Source organism: Mixophyes fleayi, unplaced genomic scaffold, assembly GCF_038048845.1.
Source record: "Mixophyes fleayi isolate aMixFle1 unplaced genomic scaffold, aMixFle1.hap1 Scaffold_65, whole genome shotgun sequence".
Classification (NCBI taxonomy): domain Eukaryota; kingdom Metazoa; phylum Chordata; class Amphibia; order Anura; family Limnodynastidae; genus Mixophyes; species Mixophyes fleayi.
The window spans coordinates 68,404-95,538 of NW_027448355.1; the positions used below are offsets into that span (position 1 = coordinate 68,404).

At 41.5% G+C, this 27,135-nt stretch overlaps 2 protein-coding genes across 4 annotated transcripts in view; one reads left to right on the forward strand and one right to left on the reverse strand.

Annotated features, from left to right (window-relative positions):
• Positions 1-706: 706 nt before the first annotated feature.
• FAM161B (FAM161 centrosomal protein B) lies at positions 707-14,240 on the reverse strand. 3 transcript variants are annotated; one of them, XM_075194589.1, is made up of 8 exons: positions 14,065-14,239; positions 8,818-9,081; positions 5,913-6,349; positions 5,441-5,772; positions 5,002-5,117; positions 2,994-3,161; positions 986-1,081; positions 707-907 (listed from the first exon to the last, which is right to left on the reverse strand). In XM_075194589.1, the coding sequence occupies exons 2-7, from the start codon at positions 9,072-9,074 to the stop codon at positions 1,033-1,035; spliced, it is 1,359 nt and encodes a 452-aa protein (XP_075050690.1). In that variant the 5' UTR covers positions 9,075-9,081; positions 14,065-14,239; the 3' UTR covers positions 707-907; positions 986-1,032. The 3 variants fall into 3 exon arrangements, with proteins under 3 accessions (XP_075050690.1, XP_075050689.1, XP_075050688.1); XM_075194588.1 differs by having other exon boundaries at positions 986-1,085; positions 14,065-14,237; XM_075194587.1 differs by having other exon boundaries at positions 707-1,085; positions 14,065-14,240.
• Positions 14,211-27,135, forward strand: part of COQ6 (coenzyme Q6, monooxygenase) — a 28,196-nt gene continuing 15,271 nt past the window's right edge. Inside the window, exons 1-5 of the mRNA XM_075194590.1 lie at positions 14,211-14,317; positions 22,109-22,268; positions 25,215-25,349; positions 25,432-25,490; positions 25,567-25,690. Coding sequence (XP_075050691.1) covers positions 22,130-22,268; positions 25,215-25,349; positions 25,432-25,490; positions 25,567-25,690 — 457 coding nt within the window. The 5' untranslated portion in view covers positions 14,211-14,317; positions 22,109-22,129. The remainder of the gene's footprint in view (positions 14,318-22,108; positions 22,269-25,214; positions 25,350-25,431; positions 25,491-25,566; positions 25,691-27,135) is intronic.

Here is a 27,135-nt window from a genome sequence, read left to right on the forward strand (position 1 = left end):
TAAACTGCACATGCTCATAAAGGTCTTGTCTATAAGGCCAGTCAAACTTAGTCCTGATGGCTGAGGTGGCCTAGTGCAATCTACCCTCTGCCAGACGGACCATCCTGCTCAACAGCCACTACAATCTGCAGTATTTCAAGTTCTTATTTGAATTTATGGCAGGGATGGAGCACATGTTGCTGTATTGTGTGTGTGTGTAACAGTCCTTGTAAGGACCACATCTGAGCAATAAACACTAATCTGCTTATAAGATCAGCGGGTAACACCAGTACGAGTGGTTAGTAACAGCAGGTTACTGACTGTAAATGAGAACTCCAAGACATGGTAATATCACTGATGAGTAACACAGAGAAAGCCCGTTCTGTCCGTCTGTCTCATGTGCCTCTTCCTCCTATTCACATGAATTCTATTCTAGTCTGAAGTCACTTTTTTCCCAGGCTCTACAACCCCAGTGGTTCCTAATGAGAGCAATAGATCAACAATCATTTATTCCTGAACTTCATTCATAAACTTCTTTTACACCACAATGTCTGATGGTGAAATTGGTCACTTTCCTGTATTAGATAAAAATAGGCAGAAAGGCTAATAGGTTCTATCTATCTATCTCAGTATTAATGTTTGGAGCAGCACAAATACATTTAAAGGCTCTTTCCAGTAGTTGGATTATTCTACAACCAGATAGTTCTCTCAAGACTGAAACACAGAATACATCAAACTTGATTTTACTAAAGTAAGACAAGCAGCAATTGGTCCTTAATGCTGAAACAAAGAGGATCACATTGAACCAATCTGACTATAAATAGTGGTGCCACAGTGATTCAGTATCTTCTCACAACTGTTATCAGTCAGATCCTGGTCCGTATGTCCGTCCGCCCTGCTGGAGAGTGCGTGTGAACTGTGACTTGGCCTGGAGGACACAGAGGAGGACGTGTATTATAAGGTTGAAGGATAGGAAAGGTATTGTACATTTAATTGGATGACTTACCTTTGTGACACGTTCAAAGAGGAACGGTCTCATTTTCACTTGTCTCTTCATCTGCTCCAGCTCCTCCTTATATTCCTGAGCTCTCTTACGGTCCGACTGTCTAGAAAATCGGTGACCATTAGAATAGTGTTTTTCGTCTCCACACACCTGTAAACACTCATTCAGGGCCTCGGGCAGAGCTGGATGCATCAGCAATGGTCACATATAAACCAGGCAGATATCAGGCGTACATTAAACGCATATCTAACCTGTGCAAGATACGGCTGTGTGATTGTAGTGTAATTAAGTGGGGCTATTGCAGTACCCATAAAACCCACAATGGTATTCCCCTTGTGGCTATTTCTCAAGTATAGCATTACAAAAATATAAATATATTTATAGTGTGCGCTTGCAGTGGTACTAATTAAATGCGCAGTTTGGACTTAATTAATTAGAAACCCTTACAGCTGTCTCGTTTGAGTGCAATGGAAATCTGCTTTTCAGGGTTGTAAGTAAGACACATTTCATATATCCACAAACGCATGTTAATTAAGCACAGTCACTTATAAGACAGCCAATGAGAAGCGTCTAGCTAATGCTGCTCGTCCTCATCACTGCCGCAAGAGATACGCCTCCTGCTAGACGCACAGCAGTCTGCGTCCAGGTCAGTCGCACTCACTATATTCGGCCTACGATTGACCGCCCATTACGTCTCTCGTGCAGTCACAAGTGGAGGTTGTCTCTGAGTAGAGGGATGCAGGGATGGCAGCGTGTCGTCTTTTGTGCGCAGTACGGAAATCCGCAAGAACGGATGAATAAGTCCAACTGTACATAAGGCCCTATGTGTCTATGAGATACGATGAAACGGTACGGGACCACATCATCCAGCATGTACAGCCCAGTACAACATAATAAGCACAACAAAGAACACATAAACTCTGCTGTAAATATAATATTCTGAATACAAACAATCAGATCTACACAAACAGTTTATATTTGATACAGTCATGTACCTCTCCCATCAGGAGATCAGCGTTGGTGTAAGTGGGCACCAGATATGTCTTGTTATACTTTCTAGCACCACCATGATGGAGCCATTTCATATACATACTCGCTGCGTTTCATCTATTGCGCATTTCTAGTGATTTGTAGCACAGTTATTCTCCACCCACCCTGTGGGAGACGTCCTTTTTATATAGATTTTATGGAATGATTATAATGTATCTGTTTGTCATAAAGGCTATTTGATGCTGTTACACATTTATTTTTATTAATATATTTATCTGGCGGTCACACATATTTGAGAGTGATGTTCTTTGGTAATTTGCCCATCGTCGGTCCAGGGTATTATACTTATATATTGCATTGTTGGATTGTATTTCTGTTTTGGACACTGTGGATCTGCCTCTAACAAAGGAAGACTGGTCCATGGGCCAGGCCGGGGACCCTCCTCTGAGATGAGCAAGCCTTACATAAGCTCCTTCTTGGGTAAGGAAGGCGACGAAATGCGTAGGGTAAGGGTTGCTTGGAAGTGTCTCATTCAGTGACGCGTCACTCCGGTCTCCGGACCAGGTGAAGCATTGCACCAACTCACTAAAACACCACTGCACTGGTGCTTGTTATCTGCATTTCAATATATTGGTTGTCTTTTATCACAGATGAGTGGCCCTCTGTTATTGTACCATTAGTGGGAGTCGGTCTCTTACAGTTTTTATTATATTTAATTTGGACATTATAATAATGCAATTTTAGCCTATGGAGCTTTGTCCATTTCTTCCTACAGATCTTTATCTGCATATTGGGATTCGTGATTGACTTCTAGACAATTTTTCTCAATGGCCACAACACCAATTCAGTCCAGACAACAACTACCAGAAGAAATGAGTTCATATAGTTGGTTGGGTTCAGTCTGGTCCTAGGACAGTACCTGTAATCTCTGGGGTCTAGCACCATATTGGCCCTCCTGGGACTCCCCACATTCTAGGTACAACAGAACCTGCTCAGAGTCCCCGACTAAAGTATCACCTACCGATTCTGTCTCAGTGTCTCCTTGTTGGCGTCTGCCAGGGGTGTGTGTGGATCTATGGCTTTTGCTCGCTTGGAGAGTGATTTCTGCATTCCGAGGGCTTTCTGTCTGTATTTACGCAGCCACTTCTCTCTTTCTAGGTCCTCGTTGTCTCTGTCCTCTAGTGATGTTCTACAAAAGAGGGAAAGTCTCTGTCAGGATTATTATACATAATTATTATACGATTTCCTGCTTACTGCTGATCATTGTATGTTAAGAGAAAACAACATGAAATGTGTTTTAATGTGAAGTCAAATTATACGTAATCTGTGATGCCTTATAAATGATGATGATGTAAGTACAGCTGCGGTCTACAGTGTGTATAGCACTGTGTAATTACAATAATATAAGGCACCTTGTGACACTTGTACAGCTAGAAGCCGTCCACAGAGCCTTTGCTGTGGCATCTGGTCATTAACTTCACCCTATTGGAACGTTAACCACATTTAGGTTTAAAGTTGGGGCTGTACTTTGAGTTTATAATCCCACAGGGGGGCATTTTTGATTCTGTTATAGACGTAACAATCACTGTGTCCCTCTTTGGTAATCTACATAAGCTATGACAGGAAGCCTTCAGTATACCTGCAGAACCAGTCTACATTATAGATGATCCATCTATCTGTATATGGGCATCATGAAACAACGGGTCCAGGATTTAGGTTGAATGGCATGCACTGTGGATGATAACACTGGCACCTTGTTGTAAATCATGTGTTGGTATAGAAGATGGAGCCCTCAGACTCTATAACCGTGGGCACAGGAAGAAGCAGCACTAGTCTCACCAAAGAGGACTCTGGGATATTTATATTATTGGCAGAATGCGGACAAAGAGCACATTCACATGTAGATACATTTGGGCTCATAATATCACGTATGTTGTGTGATCAGTTTATACAATGTTATCATCAGAACATTGGAATTGTTACTACTACTGTGAAACATGAACGGAGCTGGATATCGCTTGTCAGTGATTGTGACCAGATCAGCTGTATAATAAGCAGCTATAACGCAAGTGTTGAATTATACAAAGACGGTGTATTATTGTACAATTTCAATAACCACAGTTACTGATTGACATACTAAGGAACTTCTGTCTATTCTGGAAACGGATTGGGGCTGTTTTTACAGTTGGAGTTATTAATAATTGTGTTATAATCATATATGGATACAGTGAGATCCATTGTCATCTGAATCTGAAGATCATTTTTATGTTTCCAACAGCTGGAGCATGTATTAAACATCACTACTCCCAGTAATCATTAGATATACTAACCTAAGGTACACTGGATTACTGCGTGTCATTCACAGCTGGAGCATGTATTAAATGTCACTACTCCCAGTAATCATTAGATATACTAACCTAAGGTACACTGGATTACTGCGTGTCATTCACAGTTGGAGCATGTATTAAACATCACTACTCCCAGTAATCATTAGATATACTAACCTAAGGTACACTGGATTACTGCGTGTCATTCACAGCTGGACTTCATTAATTGTGGATCTTAGGTGATGCAATTCTAATTTATCGATACAGTTATTCATCCTGATGTGAATCTAGAGATTAATCTTGCATGTTTCACTAGTGAATCTCAAACATATGCTGTAGTTTGTTTATATATAACAGGTATATAAGGTTAGTTTTGGGATGTGTGTGCTGAATTTCTGACTACATTTCTGTATTAACTTTTTTTTATGATCTATTACATTATATAGTTTTTAACATATGTAAGATTGGAGACAACTCTGTTATTGAACACAATATTCTGCCTAATTACATTTTATTTGTTTAATTGATTGGGACAAAAACTAGTTCTTCAGCACTGTTAGAATGTTAGAATAATATATTAGAATATATAACGCTTTTATGCACAATGCCTTATATGTTCCTGTTTCAATTGTAAGCTATCGGCACCAAACTTATTTGCAGAGTTTATATATGTTAAAGATAAATGATGTGAAGTAATTAGACCTGATGGCAGCCTCTCTCCTCTTGGTGGTATCGGTTATGTACACTGGAAGGGTATTCGGTGACAAGCTGGAGAGATGGGTGGAATATCTCAGTGGCCCTGGGACCTCAGGAGCATCCTATAGACACAGAGTAACAATGAAACACTTTCTTGGAGATCATATAATGTTCCACACAATTATACCAACAGATGAAGTGAAAGGTAACGAGCTGCTGAAGGTCAATGGGCAAAAATGCCCAACATTTATATACTGACAGTTCTAAATGTCTTTCAAACGGCCACTGGTCTGACCTGGCATAAAGCAGCTGCCATTTTATTTAGTCACAATTCTTACTGCCTTTTAGAAATGTTGTGCCAAGGGTCCTGCTTATAAACTCCACCCCTTTCCCTATGAAGCCCCACCTCTGAGGTACAGGAAATGACCAATGGCATCGCACTCACCTGTGTGATCTCTGTCTGGCTCTTCCTGTCCATCAAGCTCGATGTGCGCAGATTGAAGGGTTTACTCACTGTAGGTTCCCTGACACTCTGCTTCTTTAGAGAGAGCTTCTGAAAGTTTCTGTAGAGAGCTGTGAAGTCCGGAACGGACGGATTTATGCAGGGCTGGAAAGTCAGGTTCTGCTGTAAGAAAGCCAGATGTCGTTGTCTGGTTCTCAAGCTGCTTCTGGAATGTGAGTCCCTGGTCCCATGGCTGCTGGGTATAGGGGACGAGGAGCTCTCAAGTAGCTCCTTAGCTCTAATTTGACTATTGATCTTTCTTAGGAGCTCAGCTTCTGTGTAGATAACAATGGGGAAATGACAGGTAATTGCCAGCTTCCTGTTACACAGATTAATGCAGGTTTTATCTAACTAGACTCCGCCTGCCTCTAAGGCAGCTAATCACAGGGCCTGTGGCGGATTCATCACTACTCACCTTTCAGCTTGTCACTGACGGTAGGGTCCAGAACAGATTTGGGAATCGAGTTCCTGATGCTTTGCTTCTCCTGGGTTGGAGCCTTTACCGGCCGTTCTGCTGGTCTCCTTCGCTCTTCTGATAGAAAACGGAATGGTTTTTGCATAGATGCCAGCAGCTCTATTCTCTTCTGTATTCCAGATTTTCTCCTTTCTTCATATTGTTCCATTATCTCGTTGTAGAGAGGCAGGAAAACATGGGCTGGCACCGGCTGGGCACGGAACTGTTTTAAGCATTCAGCGTTGTCCTCATTCCAGTCATCTGCTGGGTCTGTCCAGGCCTTAGTCATTTCCTGTCTTTTCTCTGCTTCACGGACAGTCATATGAAAAGGTTGGGGCACAGTGAACGCAGGGTCTTTCTTGGTTGTCTTGGGCTTTGGGTAGGTATTTGGGAATGGACTGTAAGAAATATTAGAAATCTGTTTGCTAATTATTAGATTATAGTGGACCTAAAATGCAGTTTTCAGGTATTTTTATGCATTTGAATGTCTGAGCGCAAAGAAAATGTATTTATTCTACATTAAGGACCTGATTTAGATTTGGACATGTCCAACTGTGCAGCAAAACTTTAAATTAAACGTAACTTACACATTGAGGCCCTACACCTATCAGTATGTTTTTGGAGTGTGAGAGGAAACCAGAGCACCCAGAGCAAACCCACGGAGAATATACAAACTCCACACATATAAGGCCATGGTCGGGAATCAAACTCATGGCCTCAGTGCTGTGAGGCAAAGTGCTAACCAATGAGCCACCGTATTAAGCATGATGTCACCCTTCAAAAGCAGAATCTAGCAACATGGTGGCACAGAGGTTACCATTGCTCCCTCATAGCACTGGGGTCATGAGTTTGGTTCTTGCAAGGGCCCTCTATGTAGAGTTTGTATGTTCTCCCCATGTCTGGGTGCTTCAGAGACATACACGGTAGGTTAATGGTCACAATGGACATGTGTGTTTGGGGATTTACACTGTAAGCTCCAATGGGCAAGGACTGATGTGAATGACTACAGATCCTTTGTACAGCGCTGTGTAATATGATCAGTACTACATAAATAAACTACAATAAAAATGTAGCGCCAGGCTGGGCGGGTCACACTATATTGTCATAATGTAAGCTCAGCCCCAGGCCTATTAGCATGGGGTGCAATTCCTGAAGGGAACATGTGCTGAATAGCATGTATTGTTCAAAAGTCATTAACCACTGGAACATGTAGTATCTAATTAAAAGGAAAAAAAATACATAAACAGAATGTTTCAGCATTTCAATTAAAAAAAAATCTCCCCAAAAAATCCTTGATTACCTCTTTATAAGTCTCCTAAGTTCGTAGGGAGCGACGAGGACTTGTTCCCTGCAGCTAAGATAACAATTAATGAAGTGGCTTGTGTGTGATTAGCAGGAGAGTGGGAATACCGCTGTGATTGGCTGGAGCGTGGGAATACCACTGTGATTGGCTGGAGCGTGGGAATACCGCTGTGATTAGCTGGAGAGTGGGAATACCGCTGTGATTGGCTGGAGCGTAGGAATATCGCTGTGATCTGCTGGAGCGTGAGAATACCGATGTGATTGGCTGGAGCGTGGGAATACCGCTGTGATTGGCTGGAGCGTGGGAATATCGCTGTGATTGGCTGGAGCGTGAGAATACCGCTGTGATTGGCTGGAGCGCGGGAATACCGCTGTGATTGGCTGGAGCGCGGGAATATCGCTGTGATTGGCTGGAGCGCGGGAATATCGCTGTGATTGGCTGGAGAGTGGGAATACCGCTGTGATTGGCTGGAGAGTGGGAATACCGCTGTGATTGGCTGGAGAGTGGGAATACCGCTGTGATTGGCTGGAGCGTGGGAATATCGCTGTGATTGGCTGGAGCGTGAGAATACCGCTGTGATTGGCTGGAGCGTGGGAATACCGCTGTGATTGGCTGGAGCGTGGGAATATCGCTGTGATTGGCTGGAGCGTGAGAATACCGCTGTGATTAGCTGGAGAGTGGGAATACCGCTGTGATTGGCTGGAGCGTGGGAATATCTCTGTGATTGGCTGGAGCGTGAGAATAGCGATGTGATTGGCTGGAGCGTGGGAATACCGCTGTGATTGGCTGGAGCGTGGGATAATTATTTTTATTCCAATTTCACTTCAGGACTGGAGTACCTGTGGATTTAGCAGACTATGAACTGGTAAATGAGGGATTTGCAGGAGTATTTGTTTTAATTAAAATACTAAACTTATTAAGGATTGTGGTTTTGTTACTATTGGGAAGTTTTGTGGAACTACATGTCCTAGTTGGCCATAACTGCTATGTCATGCTGGTGTGTGTAGTTCACAACAGTACTTGATGATTTTTGGGCAACACACCAATACCCTGGCATCCGCTGGACAAGGTTTTTGAATTCCCCCCCACACTGACCAGAGTGAGGTTGGTTTCCTATTATGATGCTGTCAGTCTCCCTAATATATTGTGATCAGCCCAGCCTGAGTCTGGTGCTGGCTGACTCTACCCTTGTACAAGTGGTGTTCGTCCATCTTACCTCCGCCACCTGTGATATATGATATGAGTATCAATAGCATAAGCAGCACAGTGCTACCTTGTCACTACTGGATGGTGCCCAGAGGAGGGCGGGGCTATATATATCAGCCCCTGTGAGTAATCCCGGCCTCCTGACTTTTAAATCTATTCACATTTCCTTTTCTGATAAGCATTCGTGTTCACTGTCCATTAAACATTACATTTGTAAAATTCAATATATGCCCAACTGATTCACCCTTCACGTGCCCCAAGTGCCGCAGGAAGTGACCGTACATTTAGATAATTTCAGGGAGAAAACGGACAAATCCAAAATACAATATTGTGTTTTTTAAAAATATTAAGACTTACTTCTGTAATCCCTTCATATATTCATTCTCCTGGCCATAGACAGCGGCACTGGAGAACAAATGGTCTAACGCAGGTTGCTGGTGAACCAGTGCAGCCTCATACAGAGTGTTCAGTTCCTGCACATAGGAGCTGTTCCTGATCTTTAGATCCTGCAGCATGTCTTGTATATCCTGTTCATCCTCCTCTCCATCCACATAGTCCATCAACCTGGCCACTCTGACTTGGGCTGTGTCACCAGTCTCCTCCTTCCAGGTCATGGTGCGTCTAGAAGGAAACATTATATAAGCAACGCCTGTATATCTCAAACTGCTTCCCTACTGGTGCACGACTGTGGGGAACTGAACCGTGGCCTGTGAACACTCAGGAAAGACATGATGGATGATTGTATACAGGACTGCTCTAGACCCAGCCAAAGCTTAGGGACCACGATTTTTATAAACATCCAACCCAGGACTCCTTTCCACCATCAACCACAAAAGCCCATGACCGCAAAAAATGTGTAATAACCAACAACCTTATTTAAAACTAATTTCATTTCACACATTTCTAATCCTTCCACATTCTATTTCTAAATAATCTTAATATTTTGCTTGGCTATATATTTTCAATATAATTGCTAATAAAGCTAAACATTTTATAAAACATTTTTGATAGCGCCACACAGTGGACATATTCTGTTCTCTTTTTTCTCGAAAAATTAGCCCAGCCAGATTTCACACATATATATTATTATATATATCATCATCATTTATTTATATAGCGCCAGCAGATTCCGTAGCGCATTACAATTGGGAACACACAGTGATAAAACAATCATGGGTAATACATCCGTAGAGGTAAGAGGGCCCTGCTCACAAGCTTACAATCTATGGGACAATGGTTTGATACACAAGGGTAAGTCTTACAAATTGGCACACACTTGCATTCTGACAAACATGTACGATATCTATTAATGGTATCTCATATTGTCACAGCTAGACCAACTATATAAACCTACTTCATTGCGGTGATTCACCGCGAACGATCCCCCCCCCCCCCACTTCTGGGTCTGATATTCCCATGAGTAAGCCACACAGGCGAAACGTGTGTCGGGCTTTACGTCACGCTAGGTGACGTCAGACCCAGAAGTGGGGGGGGGGGGGGGATCGCTCGCGGTGAATCACCGCAATGAAGTAGGATTATATAGTTGGTCTAGCTGTGACAATATGAGATACCATTAATAGATATCGTACATGTTTGTCAGAATGCAAGTGTGTGCCAATTTGTAAGGCTGTTACTCGCACTACCAAGTGGTTGAAGTTATCAGAGCTAGTGCTCGGCTACTCGGACTACCAAGTGATTACAGTTATCAGTGTTACTAATGGGGTATAATAAGCGCTGATATTACCTATCAGTCTGGGATTACTACCATTTGACAAGTAAAGCAGTTATCTAGCTAACAACATCAATCTGTTCAAACACAGGTAGACATGTATTCACTATTCACCCTGATACCAATAGAAAGGGATGAATATATCTCTACCCCCGTCATAACTATAAGGGCAGTGGGTAGATTCAAGGAATTTATTGGCAGCAGATATATGTTAACACCAATCCAATATATGAAAGTATGAACAATTTCAATAGATACACAAGTATGGTGATAATAGGAAGCTACTAGATACACAGCTGGATATATAGCTTGATTAAAACATTGCCTTGTATATATAGTACTCTTAATTCCCCTAGTTCAGTGTTGGCTAACCTGTGACACTCCAGGTGTTGTGAAACTACAAGGCCCAGCATGCTTTGCCAATATATAGCAGCTTATAGCTGGAAGGGTATGCTGGGACTTGTAGTTTCACAACACCTGGAGTGTCACAGGATAGCCAACACTGCCCTAGTTAGTACTCTATGTATCCAGTGTATCTCACATGTTCTCTTCAAATGTATAACATCCTTATGGGCCACTGGGACTGGGCAATACAGTCTTCTACAGCAATATAAGGAGCCCACCATTATAATAAAAAGCTTCCAGTCATAAGGATGACCTCTTGCTCATGTTAACTACAATATAGATTATTATGTATTGGGAATTTAATCCATACCATTGAGTATAAACTACTTAGCACAGACTACACCACTACCTTGAATCACATGAACTCCAGCCTCTCCCCTGGGTCTATCTTTTTACTCACTGTTTTTCTTGTCTTTTCACTATTTTTCATTATAATTCACCTACTACTAGTGTATCAATGAGTGTTTTTTAAGATTACCATTAAAGACAAGTTTTAATGTATTCAATTTGGGCATATGACTGGAGTTCTCTTCTCCTTTATATGATTTGATTCATGCTGCACGTAGCACGCCCTCATTAATCTGTATGTCCAATGAGGATGGTCCAAAACCTAGTGCAGAACCAAACTTGTTTGTTCTACGTGATTTAGGATATCATAAATTAGTGTAAATTTTGTTAAGTATTAATTGCATTTAAAATCTAAGTTTAAAGAACATCTCACATCCTGATGTTAATGATTGAATTAAATATTTCAGACTTTTTGGGGCCTGGTCGGAAAAGGAGGCTGGTTTACCCCCCTGCCGGCTGTGTCCAAAACTGTATAAAAATTAGCAGTTTTAGTAATATAATATAATATAATATAACATAACACAATACAATACAACATAATATAATATAATATAACACAATACAATATAATAAAATATAATATAACATAATATAATATAACATAACACAATACAATATAATATAATATAATACAGTATAACATAATATAATATAATACACATAACATAACACAATACAATATAATATAATATAATATAATACACATAACATAACATAATATAATATAATACACATAACATAACACAATATAATATAATATAATATAATACACATAACATAACATAATATAATATAATATAACATAATATAATATAATACACATAACATAACATAATATAATATAATATAATACACATAACATAACACAATATAATATAATATAATATAATATAATACACATAACATAACATAATATAATATAATATAACATCATATAATATAATATAATACACATAACATAACATAACATAATATAATATAACATAATATAATATAATATAATACACATAACATAACATAACATAATATAATATAACATCATATAATATAATATAATACACATAACATAACATAACATAATATAATATAATATAACATAATATAATATAATATAATACACATAACATAACATAATATAATATAATATAACATCATATAATATAATATAATACACATAACATAACATAATATAATATAATATAACATAATATAATATAATATAATACACATAACATAACATAACACAATATAATATAATATAATATAATATAATACACATAACATAACATAATATAATATAATATAACATCATATAATATAATATAATACACATAACATAACATAACATAACATAATATAATATAATACACATAACATAACATAATATAATATAATATAATACACATAACATAACACAATATAATATAATATAATACACATAACATAACACAATATAATATAATATAATATAATATAATACACATAACATAACATAATATAATATAATATAACATCATATAATATAATATAATACACATAACATAACATAACATAATATAATATAACATAATATAATATAATATAATACACATAACATAACACAATATAATATAATATAATATAATATAATACACATAACATAACATAATATAATATAATATAACATCATATAATATAATATAATACACATAACATAACATAACATAATATAATATAACATAATATAATATAATATAATACACATAACATAACATAACATAATATAATATAACATCATATAATATAATATAATACACATAACATAACATAACATAATATAATATAATATAACATAATATAATATAATATAATACACATAACATAACATAATATAATATAATATAACATCATATAATATAATATAATACACATAACATAATATAATATAATATAACATAATATAATATAATATAATACACATAACATAACATAACACAATATAATATAATATAATATAATACACATAACATAACATAATATAATATAATATAACATCATATAATATAATATAATACACATAACATAACATAACATAACATAATATAATATAATATAATACACATAACATAACATAATATAATATAATACACATAACATAACACAATATAATATAATATAATACACATAACATAACACAATATAATATAATATAATATAATATAATACACATAACATAACATAATATAATATAATATAACATCATATAATATAATATAATACACATAACATAACATAACATAATATAATATAACATAATATAATATAATATAATACACATAACATAACATAACATAATATAATATAACATCATATAATATAATATAATACACATAACATAACATAACATAATATAATATAATATAACATAATATAATATAATATAATACACATAACATAACATAATATAATATAATATAACATCATATAATATAATATAATACACATAACATAACATAATATAATATAATATAACATAATATAATATAATATAATACACATAACATAACATAACACAATATAATATAATATAATATAATATAATACACATAACATAACATAATATAATATAATATAACATCATATAATATAATATAATACACATAACATAACATAACATAATATAATATAACATAATATAATATAATATAATACACATAACATAACATAACATAATATAATATAACATCATATAATATAATATAATACACATAACATAACATAACATAATATAATATAATATAACATAATATAATATAATATAATACACATAACATAACATAATATAATATAATATAACATCATATAATATAATATAATACACATAACATAACATAATATAATATAATATAACATAATATAATATAATATAATACACATAACATAACACAATATAATATAATATAATATAATATAATACACATAACATAACATAATATAATATAATATAACATCATATAATATAATATAATACACATAACATAACATAACATAATATAATATAATATAATACACATAACATAACATAATATAATATAATATAACATAATATAATATAATATAATACACATCACGCTGTCACTCACCGGCCCCTGCTCGGTACTAAGGGCTCCAGCTGTTTCCAGACATTCCATTGGACGACAGTTACCAGGGAAACCAAACACAATCCGGCCCACAGGAAATCACATCCCTCTCACTGAGACACCGAGAGGTCACGTGATCTGACAGTGCTGATTGGACGCTCTTTCCACCAATCGCTGGTTAGATACCAGAGCAACACCAGGGTAAAGCGCGAGATACCGGTGACGTCATCAGATCTGCGACCGCAGTGTTTATCAGGTGCGACCTTCACTCATTTACCAGCAACCCCACACTACCCCCCCCCGTGTATAACACTGTGCCCCCCCCATCTGTGTATAACACTGTGCTCTAACCCCCCCTCTCTGTGTATAACACTGTGCTCTAACCCCCCCCCCCTCTCTGTGTATAACACTGTGCTCTAACCCCCCCCCTCTCTGTGTATAACACTGTGCTCTAACCCCCCCCCCTCTCTGTGTATAACACTGTGCTCTAACCCCCCCCTCTCTGTGTATAACACTGTGCTCTAACCCCCCCTCTCTGTGTATAACACTGTGCTCTAACCCCCCCCTCTCTGTGTATAACACTGTGCTCTAACCCCCCCTCTCTGTGTATAACACTGTGCTCTAACCCCCCCTCTCTGTGTATAACACTGTGCTCTAATCCCCCCCCCTCTCTGTGTATAACCCTGTGCTCTAACCCCCCCTCTCTGTGTATAACACTGTGCTCTAACCCCCCCTCTCTGTGTATAACACTGTGCTCTAACCCCCCCTCTCTGTGTATAACACTGTGCTCTAACCCCCATCTGTGTATAACACTGTGCTCTAACCCCCCCCCTCTCTGTGTATAACACTGTGCTCTAACCCCCATCTGTGTATAACACTGTGCTCTAACCCCCCCTCTCTGTGTATAACACTGTGCTCTAACCCCCCCTCTCTGTGTATAACACTGTGCTCTAACCCCCCCATCTGTGTATAACACTGTGCTCTAACCCCCCATCTGTGTATAACACTGTGCTCTAACCCCCCCTCTCTGTGTATAACACTGTGCTCTAACCCCCCCCCTCTCTGTGTATAACACTGTGCTCTAACCCCCCCTCTCTGTGTATAACACTGTGCTCTAACCCCCCCTCTCTGTGTATAACACTGTGCTCTAACCCCCCCTCTCTGTGTATAACACTGTGCTCTAACCCCCCCTCTCTGTGTATAACACTGTGCTCTAACCCCCCCTCTCTGTGTATAACACTGTGCTCTAACCCCCCATCTGTGTATAACACTGTGCTCTAACCCCCCCTCTCTGTGTATAACACTGTGCTCTAACCCCCCCTCTCTGTGTATAACACTGTGCTCTAACCCCCCCTCTCTGTGTATAACACTGTGCTCTAACCCCCCCCCCTCTCTGTGTATAACACTGTGCTCTAACCCCCCCCCTCTCTGTGTATAACACTGTGCTCTAACCCCCCCCCCTCTCTGTGTATAACACTGTGCTCTAACCCCCCCCTCTCTGTGTATAACACTGTGCTCTAACCCCCCCTCTCTGTGTATAACACTGTGCTCTAACCCCCCCCTCTCTGTGTATAACACTGTGCTCTAACCCCCCCTCTCTGTGTATAACACTGTGCTCTAACCCCCCCCTCTCTGTGTATAACACTGTGCTCTAATCCCCCCCCCTCTCTGTGTATAACCCTGTGCTCTAACCCCCCCTCTCTGTGTATAACACTGTGCTCTAACCCCCCCTCTCTGTGTATAACACTGTGCTCTAACCCCCCCCTCTCTGTGTATAACACTGTGCTCTAACCCCCCATCTGTGTATAACACTGTGCTCTAACCCCCCCCTCTCTGTGTATAACACTGTGCTCTAACCCCCCATCTGTGTATAACACTGTGCTCTAACCCCCCCTCTCTGTGTATAACACTGTGCTCTAACCCCCCCTCTCTGTGTATAACACTGTGCTCTAACCCCCCCATCTGTGTATAACACTGTGCTCTAACCCCCCCATCTGTGTATAACACTGTGCTCTAACCCCCCCTCTCTGTGTATAACACTGTGCTCTAACCCCCCCCCTCTCTGTGTATAACACTGTGCTCTAACCCCCCCCTCTCTGTGTATAACACTGTGCTCTAACCCCCCCTCTCTGTGTATAACACTGTGCTCTAACCCCCCCTCTCTGTGTATAACACTGTGCTCTAACCCCCCCTCTCTGTGTATAACACTGTGCTCTAACCCCCCCTCTCTGTGTATAACACTGTGCTCTAACCCCCCATCTGTGTATAACACTGTGCTCTAACCCCCCCTCTCTGTGTATAACACTGTGCTCTAACCCCCCCTCTCTGTGTATAACACTGTGCTCTAACCCCCCCCTGTGTATAACACTGTGCTCTAACCCCCCCTCTCTGTGTATAACACTGTGCTCTAACCCCCCCTCTCTGTGTATAACACTGTGCTCTAACCCCCCCTCTCTGTGTATAACACTGTGCTCTAACCCCCCCTCTCTGTGTATAACACTGTGCTCTAACCCCTCCTCTCTGTGTATAACACTGTGCTCTAACCCCCCCTCTCTGTGTATAACACTGTGCTCTAACCCCCCCTCTCTGTGTATAACACTGTGCTCTAACCCCCCCCCCTCTCTGTGTATAACACTGTGCTCTAACCCCCCCCCTCTCTGTGTATAACACTGTGCTCTAACCCCCCCCCTCTCTGTGTATAACACTGTGCTCTAACCCCCCCCTCTCTGTGTATAACACTGTGCTCTAACCCCCCCTCTCTGTGTATAACACTGTGCTCTAACCCCCCCCTCTCTGTGTATAACACTGTGCTCTAACCCCCCCTCTCTGTGTATAACACTGTGCTCTAACCCCCCCCTCTCTGTGTATAACACTGTGCTCTAATCCCCCCCCCTCTCTGTGTATAACACTGTGCTCTAACCCCCCCCTCTCTGTGTATAACACTGTGCTCTAACCCCCCCCTCTCTGTGTATAACACTGTGCTCTAACCCCCCCTCTCTGTGTATAACACTGTGCTCTAACCCCCCCTCTCTGTGTATAACACTGTGCTCTAACCCCCCATCTGTGTATAACACTGTGCTCTAACCCCCCCTCTCTGTGTATAACACTGTGCTCTAACCCCCCATCTGTGTATAACACTGTGCTCTAACCCCCCCTCTCTGTGTATAACACTGTGCTCTAACCCCCCCCTCTCTGTGTATAACACTGTGCTCTAACCCCCCCCATCTGTGTATAACACTGTGCTCTAACCCCCCCTCTCTGTGTATAACACTGTGCTCTAACCCCCATCTGTGTATAACACTGTGCTCTAACCCCCCCTCTCTGTGTATAACACTGTGCTCTAACCCCCCATCTGTGTATAACACTGTGCTCTAACCCCCCCTCTCTGTGTATAACACTGTGCTCTAACCCCCCCTCTCTGTGTATAACACTGTGCTCTAACCCCCCCATCTGTGTATAACACTGTGCTCTAACCCCCCCTCTCTGTGTATAACACTGTGCTCTAACCCCCCATCTGTGTATAACACTGTGCTCTAACCCCCCCCTCTCTGTGTATAACACTGTGCTCTAACCCCCCCCTCTCTGTGTATAACACTGTGCTCTAACCCCCCATCTGTGTATAACACTGTGCTCTAACCCCCCCTCTCTGTGTATAACACTGTGCTCTAACCCCCCCTCTCTGTGTATAACACTGTGCTCTAACCCCCCCTCTCTGTGTATAACACTGTGCTCTAACCCCCCCTCTCTGTGTATAACACTGTGCTCTAACCCCCCCTCTCTGTGTATAACACTGTGCTCTAACCCCCCCTCTCTGTGTATAACACTGTGCTCTAACCCCCCCTCTCTGTGTATAACACTGTGCTCTAACCCCCCCCTCTCTGTGTATAACACTGTGCTCTAACCCCCCCTCTCTGTGTATAACACTGTGCTCTAACCCCCCCTCTCTGTGTATAACACTGTGCTCTAACCCCCCCTCTCTGTGTATAACACTGTGCTCTAAACCCCCCCCCCCTCTCTGTGTATAACACTGTGCTCTAACCCCCCCTCTCTGTGTATAACACTGTGCTCTAACCCCCCCCTCTCTGTGTATAACACTGTGCTCTAACCCCCCCTCTCTGTGTATAACACTGTGCTCTAACCCCCCATCTGTGTATAACACTGTGCTCTAACCCCCCCTCTCTGTGTATAACACTGTGCTCTAACCCCCATCTGTGTATAACACTGTGCTCTAACCCCCCCCTCTCTGTGTATAACACTGTGCTCTAACCCCCCCCTCTCTGTGTATAACACTGTGCTCTAACCCCCCCATCTGTGTATAACACTGTGCTCTAACCCCCCCTCTCTGTGTATAACACTGTGCTCTAACCCCCCATCTGTGTATAACACTGTGCTCTAACCCCCCCTCTCTGTGTATAACACTGTGCTCTAACCCCCCCCATCTGTGTATAACACTGACTGTGTATAACACTGTGCTCTAACCCCCCCTCTCTGTGTATAACACTGTGCTCTAACCCCTCCTCTCTGTGTATAACACTGTGCTCTAACCCCCCCTCTCTGTGTATAACACTGTGCTCTAACCCCCCCTCTCTGTGTATAACACTGTGCTCTAACCCCCCCTCTCTGTGTATAACACTGTGCTCTAACCCCCCCTCTCTGTGTATAACACTGTGCTCTAACCCCCCCTCTCTGTGTATAACACTGTGCTCTAACCCCCCCTCTCTGTGTATAACACTGTGCTCTAACCCCCCCTCTCTGTGTATAACACTGTGCTCTAACCCCCCCTCTCTGTGTATAACACTGTGCTCTAACCCCCCCTCTCTGTGTATAACACTGTGCTCTAACCCCCCCTCTCTGTGTATAACACTGTGCTCTAACCCCCCCTCTCTGTGTATAACACTGTGCTCTAACCCCCCCTCTCTGTGTATAACACTGTGCTCTAACCCCCCCTCTCTGTGTATAACACTGTGCTCTAACCCCCCCATCTGTGTATAACACTGTGCTCTAACCCCCCCCTCTCTGTGTATAACACTGTGCTCTAACCCCCCCCTCTCTGTGTATAACACTGTGCTCTAACCCCCCATCTGTGTATAACACTGTGCCCTAACCCCCGCTGTGTATAACACTGTGCCCTACCCCCCTCCTCTGTGTATAACACTGTGCCCTACCCCCCTCCTCTGTGTATAACACTGTGCCCTAACCCCCCCTCCCCCGTGCATAACACTGTGCACTAACCCCCTTCCCCTGTGTATAGCACTGTGCCCTCTCCCCTGTGTATAACACCGTGCCCTAACCCCCCCCCATATGTATAACACTGAGCCCTAACCCCCTTCCCCTGTGTATTACACTGTGCCCTCTCCCCTGTATATAACACTGTGCCCTAACCCCCCCCCATATGTATAACACTGTGCCCTAACCCCCTTCCCCTGTTTGTAGTTCAACAGCTAAAAAGCCAAAAGATGTTTTGACCACAATGCACCATCATGACTAACCAGGGCTGATCTGTAGTTTTCTTCTCTATCTCTGGTTTATGGAGCTGCTGTTATTTATATAGCACCACAAATTTCAGTGTTGGAAGTAGACTTGCAGGCAAAATGCTGGACAGTCGTGAAGCGTAAATGCAGAAATAACAATAAAACTGTAATAATACATAACATATAAGCATATAACAAACAAGTGTCATACAGAACAAGAAGATGTACAAGGTCAGAGCAGACAATACAGGGGGGAGGGAACCCTACAATCTGATGGGGGGGGGGGGGAATTACACAGAGTAAGAATGTGAGCAGGGGCAGGCTGGACCGATGAGTGAAGTTAGGTGGAGGCTGCTAGGTTTAGATGAACATGTGGGCTGTTAAGGAGCATTCAAAAATTTGGAGGCTAGTGGGGAGTTTGATTGGATTTCAGAGTGTATTCCATAGGTGTCACAGGAGAAATGTTGGAGGTGGAAGTTGAGGTGCCAGTCTTTGGCAGAGCAGAGAGATGAGAGGGGAGAAGAGGCTGAGGGCTGTTTAGGTGAGAGTGAGGAGCTTAAATTGGATTCTGTAGGGAAAGAGGAGCCAGTGTAGTTTTGGCAGAGCTGGGAGACAGAAAGTGAGCTGCAGGATAGGAAAGTCTCGCCGCAGGGTTGAGGATGGATGGAAGTGGGAAGAGACAGGTGAGAGGAAGACAAGACAGGTGGATGCTAGAGTTGGGAGATATTGGCAGCGTCATGGTGATAATATCACCAGGGTCTTATCCTGGCAATGTTTCAAAGGTGGAAGCAATAGGCTTGGGTGAGAGACTGGATGTACGTAATGAAGAAGGCTGGCGTCAAGGGTGGCACCCGGGCAGCAGACATGAGGGACAGAGGAAAGTGAGACAGATGTGAGGAGGTTTGTAGACATGTTTAGCTTTAGGTAATTTTGGGGAATTCATGAGGTGATTGCATGGAGACAACTGGAAACACAAGGAGAGGACGGAGAGGTGGAGTAAAGTGAGTGGGTCCTGGCAGCAGAATATTTCTTGAAGGAAGGTGTAAATTTTGGAGGGAAAGTAGAGGGTATTAAGGGAGGATTGGAGAGAAGTGGAGAAGAGGTGACAGGTTGGATGTCTCAATGGAAATAAGAGATTTAAAGTAGATTTGTTTAAATAGAGGGCAGAGCTGGTGGATCCTAGTAGAAGGAACAAATACACAAGCTCTTCTGGTATAAACATATTTACTAAACTTCAGTAGCAGACAGGTATATTATAGTATTCAACAGCACATAGACCGATCAGCCGCAACATTAAAACCACCTGCCTAATATTGTGTAGGTTCCTCTCGTGCCACCAGAACAGCTCTGACCCGTCGAGGCCTGGACTCCACAAGACCTCTGAGGTGTCCTGTGGTATCTGGCACCAAGACGTTAGCAGCAGATCCTTTATGTCCTGTAAGTTGCCAGGTGGGGTCTCCATGGCTCAGACTTGTTTTTTCAGCACATCCCAGAGATGCTCGATCGGATTGACATCATGTTCCTCAAACCATTCCTGAACAATGTTCTGCAGTGTGGCAGGGCACATTATCCTGCTGAAAGAGGCCACTGTCATCAAAGAATACTGTTGGCATGAAGGAGTTGTACTTGGTCTGCAACAATGTTTTGGTAGACAATCAAAAGTAACATCCACATGAATACTAGGACCCACGGTTTTCCCATTGTAGGCACTTTTGACAAGGGTCAGCATGGGCACTCTTACCGATCTGAGACTCCGCAGCAAGCTGCGATGCTCTGTGTGTTCTGACACCATTCTTTCATAGCCAGCATTAACTTTTTCAGCAATTTGTGTTACAGTAGCTCTTCTGTGGGATTGGACCAGACCGGCTAGCCTTCGCTCCCCATGCGCATCAATAAGCCTTGGGCGCGCATGACCCTGTTGCTGGTCCACTAGTTGTCCTTCTTTGGACCTCTTTTGATAGGTACCAGGAAAACCCCACAATACCTGCCATTTTGGAAATGCTCTGACTCGGTCATCTAGCTATCACAAGTTGGCCCTTCTCAAAGTCGCTCACATCCTTACTCTTGTCCATTTTCTCTTTCATCCTATCTGGGGGACACTGCTACCACGGGGTTGTGTGAGGGGAGTCGAGTTTGACACTTAACTAGGTGTTCACAGGGGAGTCAGAATCTTCAGAAACATGCTGTATGATGTTTCTGGATGTGGTCAGAGCTCTCCGAATCTATGTCCATAGGACAGCAAAGATTCACTGCATCGATTCCTTATGTATTTTATTTGACTCCTCAAAACATGGATGGCCGGCTTCCATGTTAATTTGATTAGACTTTAGAAGGTTACCACAAAGCCAGATCCATCAACATTGCTTTCAGCAATGGTGAATGTGTTGCAATTGGTCATTTAGATGATAACTTTACACGACAAATCCACACCCAGCCCAATGTCAGCTGTATGTAATATATAAAAATAAATTTAGATTAATAATTAATAATTAATACAAACATCATTATTGTATCTATGTTTTTTTTTTTTGTTTTTTTTTACAGTTAATTGCTTTTTTGTCCTCTTCTTCACACAGAACTGGGATTCGGGGCTCACCATGCTTCGTCCGTTGTGTCGCCCCAATCTTTCCAGGTTTCTGGTTCCTCACCGCACCCTGAGTTCCGTAGACTCCACACTTTATGATGTAGTTATTTCCGGTGGAGGGATGGTCGGGACCACAATGGCCTGTGCTCTTGGTGAGAAACATTTTACATGCTGGTTTCAATGCATTAAATTCTCTCATTCATATATGTGAGCTCTGCATTTCAAGCATTCTCAAAAAAGCTCAATATAATATTCCTGTACCACCCTCTTACCCTCCCTAGGTTACCCTATTACCACCCTCTACACAGCTAACACAAGACAACAACCCTCTGACCAACATTGCTGTGTAACTGATCACACAGCCCATTCAATACTTTTACCTTTGCATTCTAGTTGGATCAATGTACAATATGATGTAACACGTGCCCCTGTGTATCAAACCATTGCCCCATAGATTGTAAGCTTGCGAGCAGGGTTCTCTTACCTCTCTGTATGTATTACCCAGTATTGTTTTATCACTGTTTTTCCCCAATTTTAAAGTGCTACGGAATCTGCTGGCGCTATATAAATAAATGATGATGATGCATGTGGTACATTTACTGGAAAATTAAAAAGCTGACTGTTTTCAGGGAATAGGTCCCATCTGCTGCCTTCTTAGCCTGCTCTCTGCTCCCTACGGCTTCCTTTTAATGCCCGCAGCTTCCCTTTGTTCCCTATGCTTTATTCTGCTGCCCGATTATTTTAGAAAATTAATTTTAATGTCAACAAACATGATTGGCATATATTCATCCACCCCTTAATGATCTTATCTCAGTGACCAAACCCATTTTCATGTATTTTGAATGCATAAGGTTCGACAATAAATCTTTTACTCTACCTAGGTTAAATTTATAGTAATTACATTTGGGGGACACATAAGGCTTTCATTTGGTAGAATATCGGAACAAATATATTTTTAATTTAATTGTAACATTGTTACAGAGAAGAATAGGCAGAGTGTAAGCTTGCGAGCAGCCTTTCCACCTCTCTGTCTGTTTTACCCAGTTTATTTATTAGTTTACTGTGTTTTTCCCCAATTGTAAAGCGTTACGGAATATGTTGGCGCTATATAAATAAATGATGATGAAATAGGAAAATTTTTTCCAGGTTCTACCAAAGGTTACATTTATGAAACCCATTAACTGTAATTGTCTAATTGTTATCGAATAGATTTCCATTTATAATACAATGTACATATTTATATCTGGGAGAAACAGAATAGGATTTTATTTTATTTTTTAACTTTTTTTGTACGTTAAACCAGGACTGTCAGGAGTCACACGTGACTGCAGCAAGTCTCCCATGTTGTCATTTATAGATATCTGATATTAGATACAACTTTCTGGTGCACACTGGAAGGATTCCCACTCTAACAGCTTGAATCTGGGCTTATAGGTGATAAGAGGCTCTGAGGTCCTGTTGTTGAATGGACAGTGTATTACATCACTCTTGTCTGTTATTATATTATTATTATCCTTTACTTATAAAGCACCAACATATTACTTAGTGCTGTACATTGAGGGGGTCCTCATACAATGACATGAAAAGATAAAGATACAGCAGCCATTGGCTACTAGTGGCCGTACAGATGGAATGAGGAGAAATAGTGGAAGGTGGGGACATGAAATGTGGAAATCTTAGACACCTTGTATCTTGGCTGAACCTCGCTCCTTCTGGTTTTAGAGCAGGCATTAGGTATTGTGCTGTATGAACAGTCTTGTTATCCACCAGCTGGTAGTCGCTGTGTCTGTATATGTGGTATCATACTTGAATCGGGACACTTGTCCATCACGTTAGCAGAAGTTGTCGGTTTTTGAGCAGATGATTATGTGGGAGATAGATCACGGAGCTGATCTAAAGTGTCTATTCATCCTGCTCATCTACCCCTCACAGCCTTAAGATTACAAGGCTCAGCTAAGAGTTATGTCATTGTATTTACAATATAGTACAGATGTACTGCTTCCTCCTCCTGCCTTCCGCTTCCAATAGTTTGTTCTGCCTGCATCTGAATTCCCCGTTGTCTCTTTTTCCTGCTCCCTATTATTCATTCTACTGCCCGACGCTCCCTATTGTTTACTTTTCTTGCCATCCCTCTGGCTTAGGGCAATGACTGGTTTCTGTGTTATGCTAATGTGGCATTAGAGTTGGCCTTGTGGGCACCTACAAACTTGCAGTTCTTGCTTTCCTTGTAGGTGTGTAATGTAATAAGAGTTATTCCCATTAATTGTATTGTGTTCTTGCAGTAGGACTCGGATCACAGGTAAAGCTCTCTAGTGACAAGGACCCAGGATAATTGTGAGCCTTAGTCTAACTATTCAAACACCTTTAGACACATCCAAAACTTGTATTTCAGTGTTGGGTCACATGCACCCAAGTGTTGAATGTGGTCCAGGGAATTAGGGAGTGAAGTAAGCAGGGATAGAGGCCACTGACGGGGAGGTCCTGATGCACAGACATGTCCACGGCTGACAACAGAACAACAATCCAGCCTCCTTGCTGATAGGATTGTGCACCTCTCCTCTCCATTCCTCTGTTTGATCTAAATACACATAATTATTATTATTATCATTTATTTGTTAGGCGCCACAAGATTTCCGCAGCGCCGTACACAGTACAAACAGTAGGCTATACAGGGTGAAACAGTACAGAACAATAAACAAAAATACCAGTACTTCAGAAACTCCAGGCAGGCTGCTGCAATAAGCATGGAGCCAAAGAACAGGTGAGGTGACAGGAGGGAAGGGGCCCTGCTCATGTGAGCTTACATCCTAAGGGAGGGTAGACAGAACCAGGCACAAGAGGAGCCAGAAGGGAGAGCGAGTGGAGGAGGTGAGGTGGTTAAGTAGATGGTTGGTAGGCTTTGCGAAAGAGGTATAACTTAATAACTGAGAGAATCAGCGCAACGTCCTGCACATTACTGTAGTAAGGAATCTCTGCTCATTATCCTGCGCACCTCCATGGGGTGTAAGGAACCTGGCAGAGGAGCGTCTTCACAAACCCCCTATGTCTGCTCAAGCTCTTAAACTTTAACATCATTTATTTTTCCTCTATCAAATAAGGCTCTCATCCCCACTTACGCCACAAGAAAATTCTGTTACTGGAAGCAGGGCAAAAGAAAGTATGTGACCCTTACCCCGAGCAATTCAGCAACCGAGTCAGTTCTATCACCCCGGGATCTGCCACCTTACTGGCCAGTGAGTATTTAATATGAAATCATGTTCTGCACCTCAGATTTCCCCGTTCCCCTAAGAGCACCTGTTATTCTGTCACCAACAGGTTTCGGTGCCTGGGATCATATCTGCACAATGAGGCTGAAGCCATACAAGAGAATGCAGGTGGGTTTCTGTGCTGCTTCTACTGATGTAACATTACATATTAGGAAGGTAACGTGGTTCTGCTGTTCCCGTGCAGGTATGGGACGCTTGTTCCGATGCCCTGATCACATTTGATAAAGAAGGAATGGAGGACATAGGATACATAATAGAGAATGATGTCATCACAGCCACACTTACCCAACAGCTGGATTCATTGTCTGGTGAGTCTCTCCTTCATTCTGTTACAGGGGAATGTGAGGGATGTTACTGACATACAGGTCATTGTCTGGTGAGTCTCTACTTCATTCTGTTACAGGGGAATGTGAGAGATGTTACTGACATACAGGTCATTGTCTGGTGAGTCTCTCCTTCATTCTGTTACAGGGGAATGTGAGGGATGTTACTGACATACAGGTCATTGTCTGGTGAGTCTCCTTCATTCTGTTACAGGGGAATGTGAGGGATGTTACTGACATACAGGTCATTGTCTGGTGAGTCTCTCCTTCATTCTGTTACAGGGGAATAGTGACAGATGTTACTGACATACAGGTCATTGTCTGGTGAGTCTCTCCTTCATTCTGTTACAGGGGGATGTGAGGGATGTTACTGACATACAGGTCATTGTCTGGTGAGTCTCTCCTTCATTCTGTTACAGGGGAATGTGAGGGATGTTACTGACATACAGGTCATTGTCTGGTGAGTCTCTCCTTCATTCTGTTACAGGGGAATGTGAGAGATGTTACTGACATACAGGTCATTGTCTGGTGAGTCTCTCCTTCATTCTGTTACAGGGGAATGTGAGGGATGTTACTGACATACAGGTCATTGTCTGGTGAGTCTCTCCTTCATTCTGTTACAGGGGAATGTGAGAGATGTTACTGACATACAGGTCATTGTCTGGTGAGCTTCTCCTTCATTCTGTTACAGGAGAATAGTGACAGATGTTACTGACATACAGGTCATTGTCTGGTGAGTCTCTCCTTCATTCTGTTACAGGGGAATGTGAGGGATGTTACTGACATACAGGTCATTGTCTGGTGAGTCTCTCCTTCATTCTGTTACAGGGGAATGTGAGAGATGTTACTGACATACAGGTCATTGTCTGGTGAGTCTCTCCTTCATTCTGTTACAGGAGAATAGTGACAGATGTTACTGACATACAGGTCATTGTCTGGTGAGTCTCTCCTTCATTCTGTTACAGGGGAATGTGAGAGATGTTACTGACATACAGGTCATTGTCTGGTGAGTCTCTCCTTCATTCTGTTACAGGGGAATGTGAGGGATGTTACTGACATACAGGTCATTGTCTGGTGAGTCTCTCCTTCATTCTGTTACAGGGGAATGTGAGAGATGTTACTGACATACAGGTCATTGTCTGGTGAGTCTCTCCTTCATTCTGTTACAGGGGAATGTGAGGGATGTTACTGACATACAGGTCATTGTCTGGTGAGTCTCTCCTTCATTCTGTTACAGGGGAATGTGAGAGATGTTACTGACATACAGGTCATTGTCTGGTGAGTCTCTCCTTCATTCTGTTACAGGGGAATGTGAGAGATGTTACTGACATACAGGTCATTGTCTGGTGAGTCTCTCCTTCATTCTGTTACAGGGGAATGTGAGGGATGTTACTGACATACAGGTCATTGTCTGGTGAGTCTCCTTCATT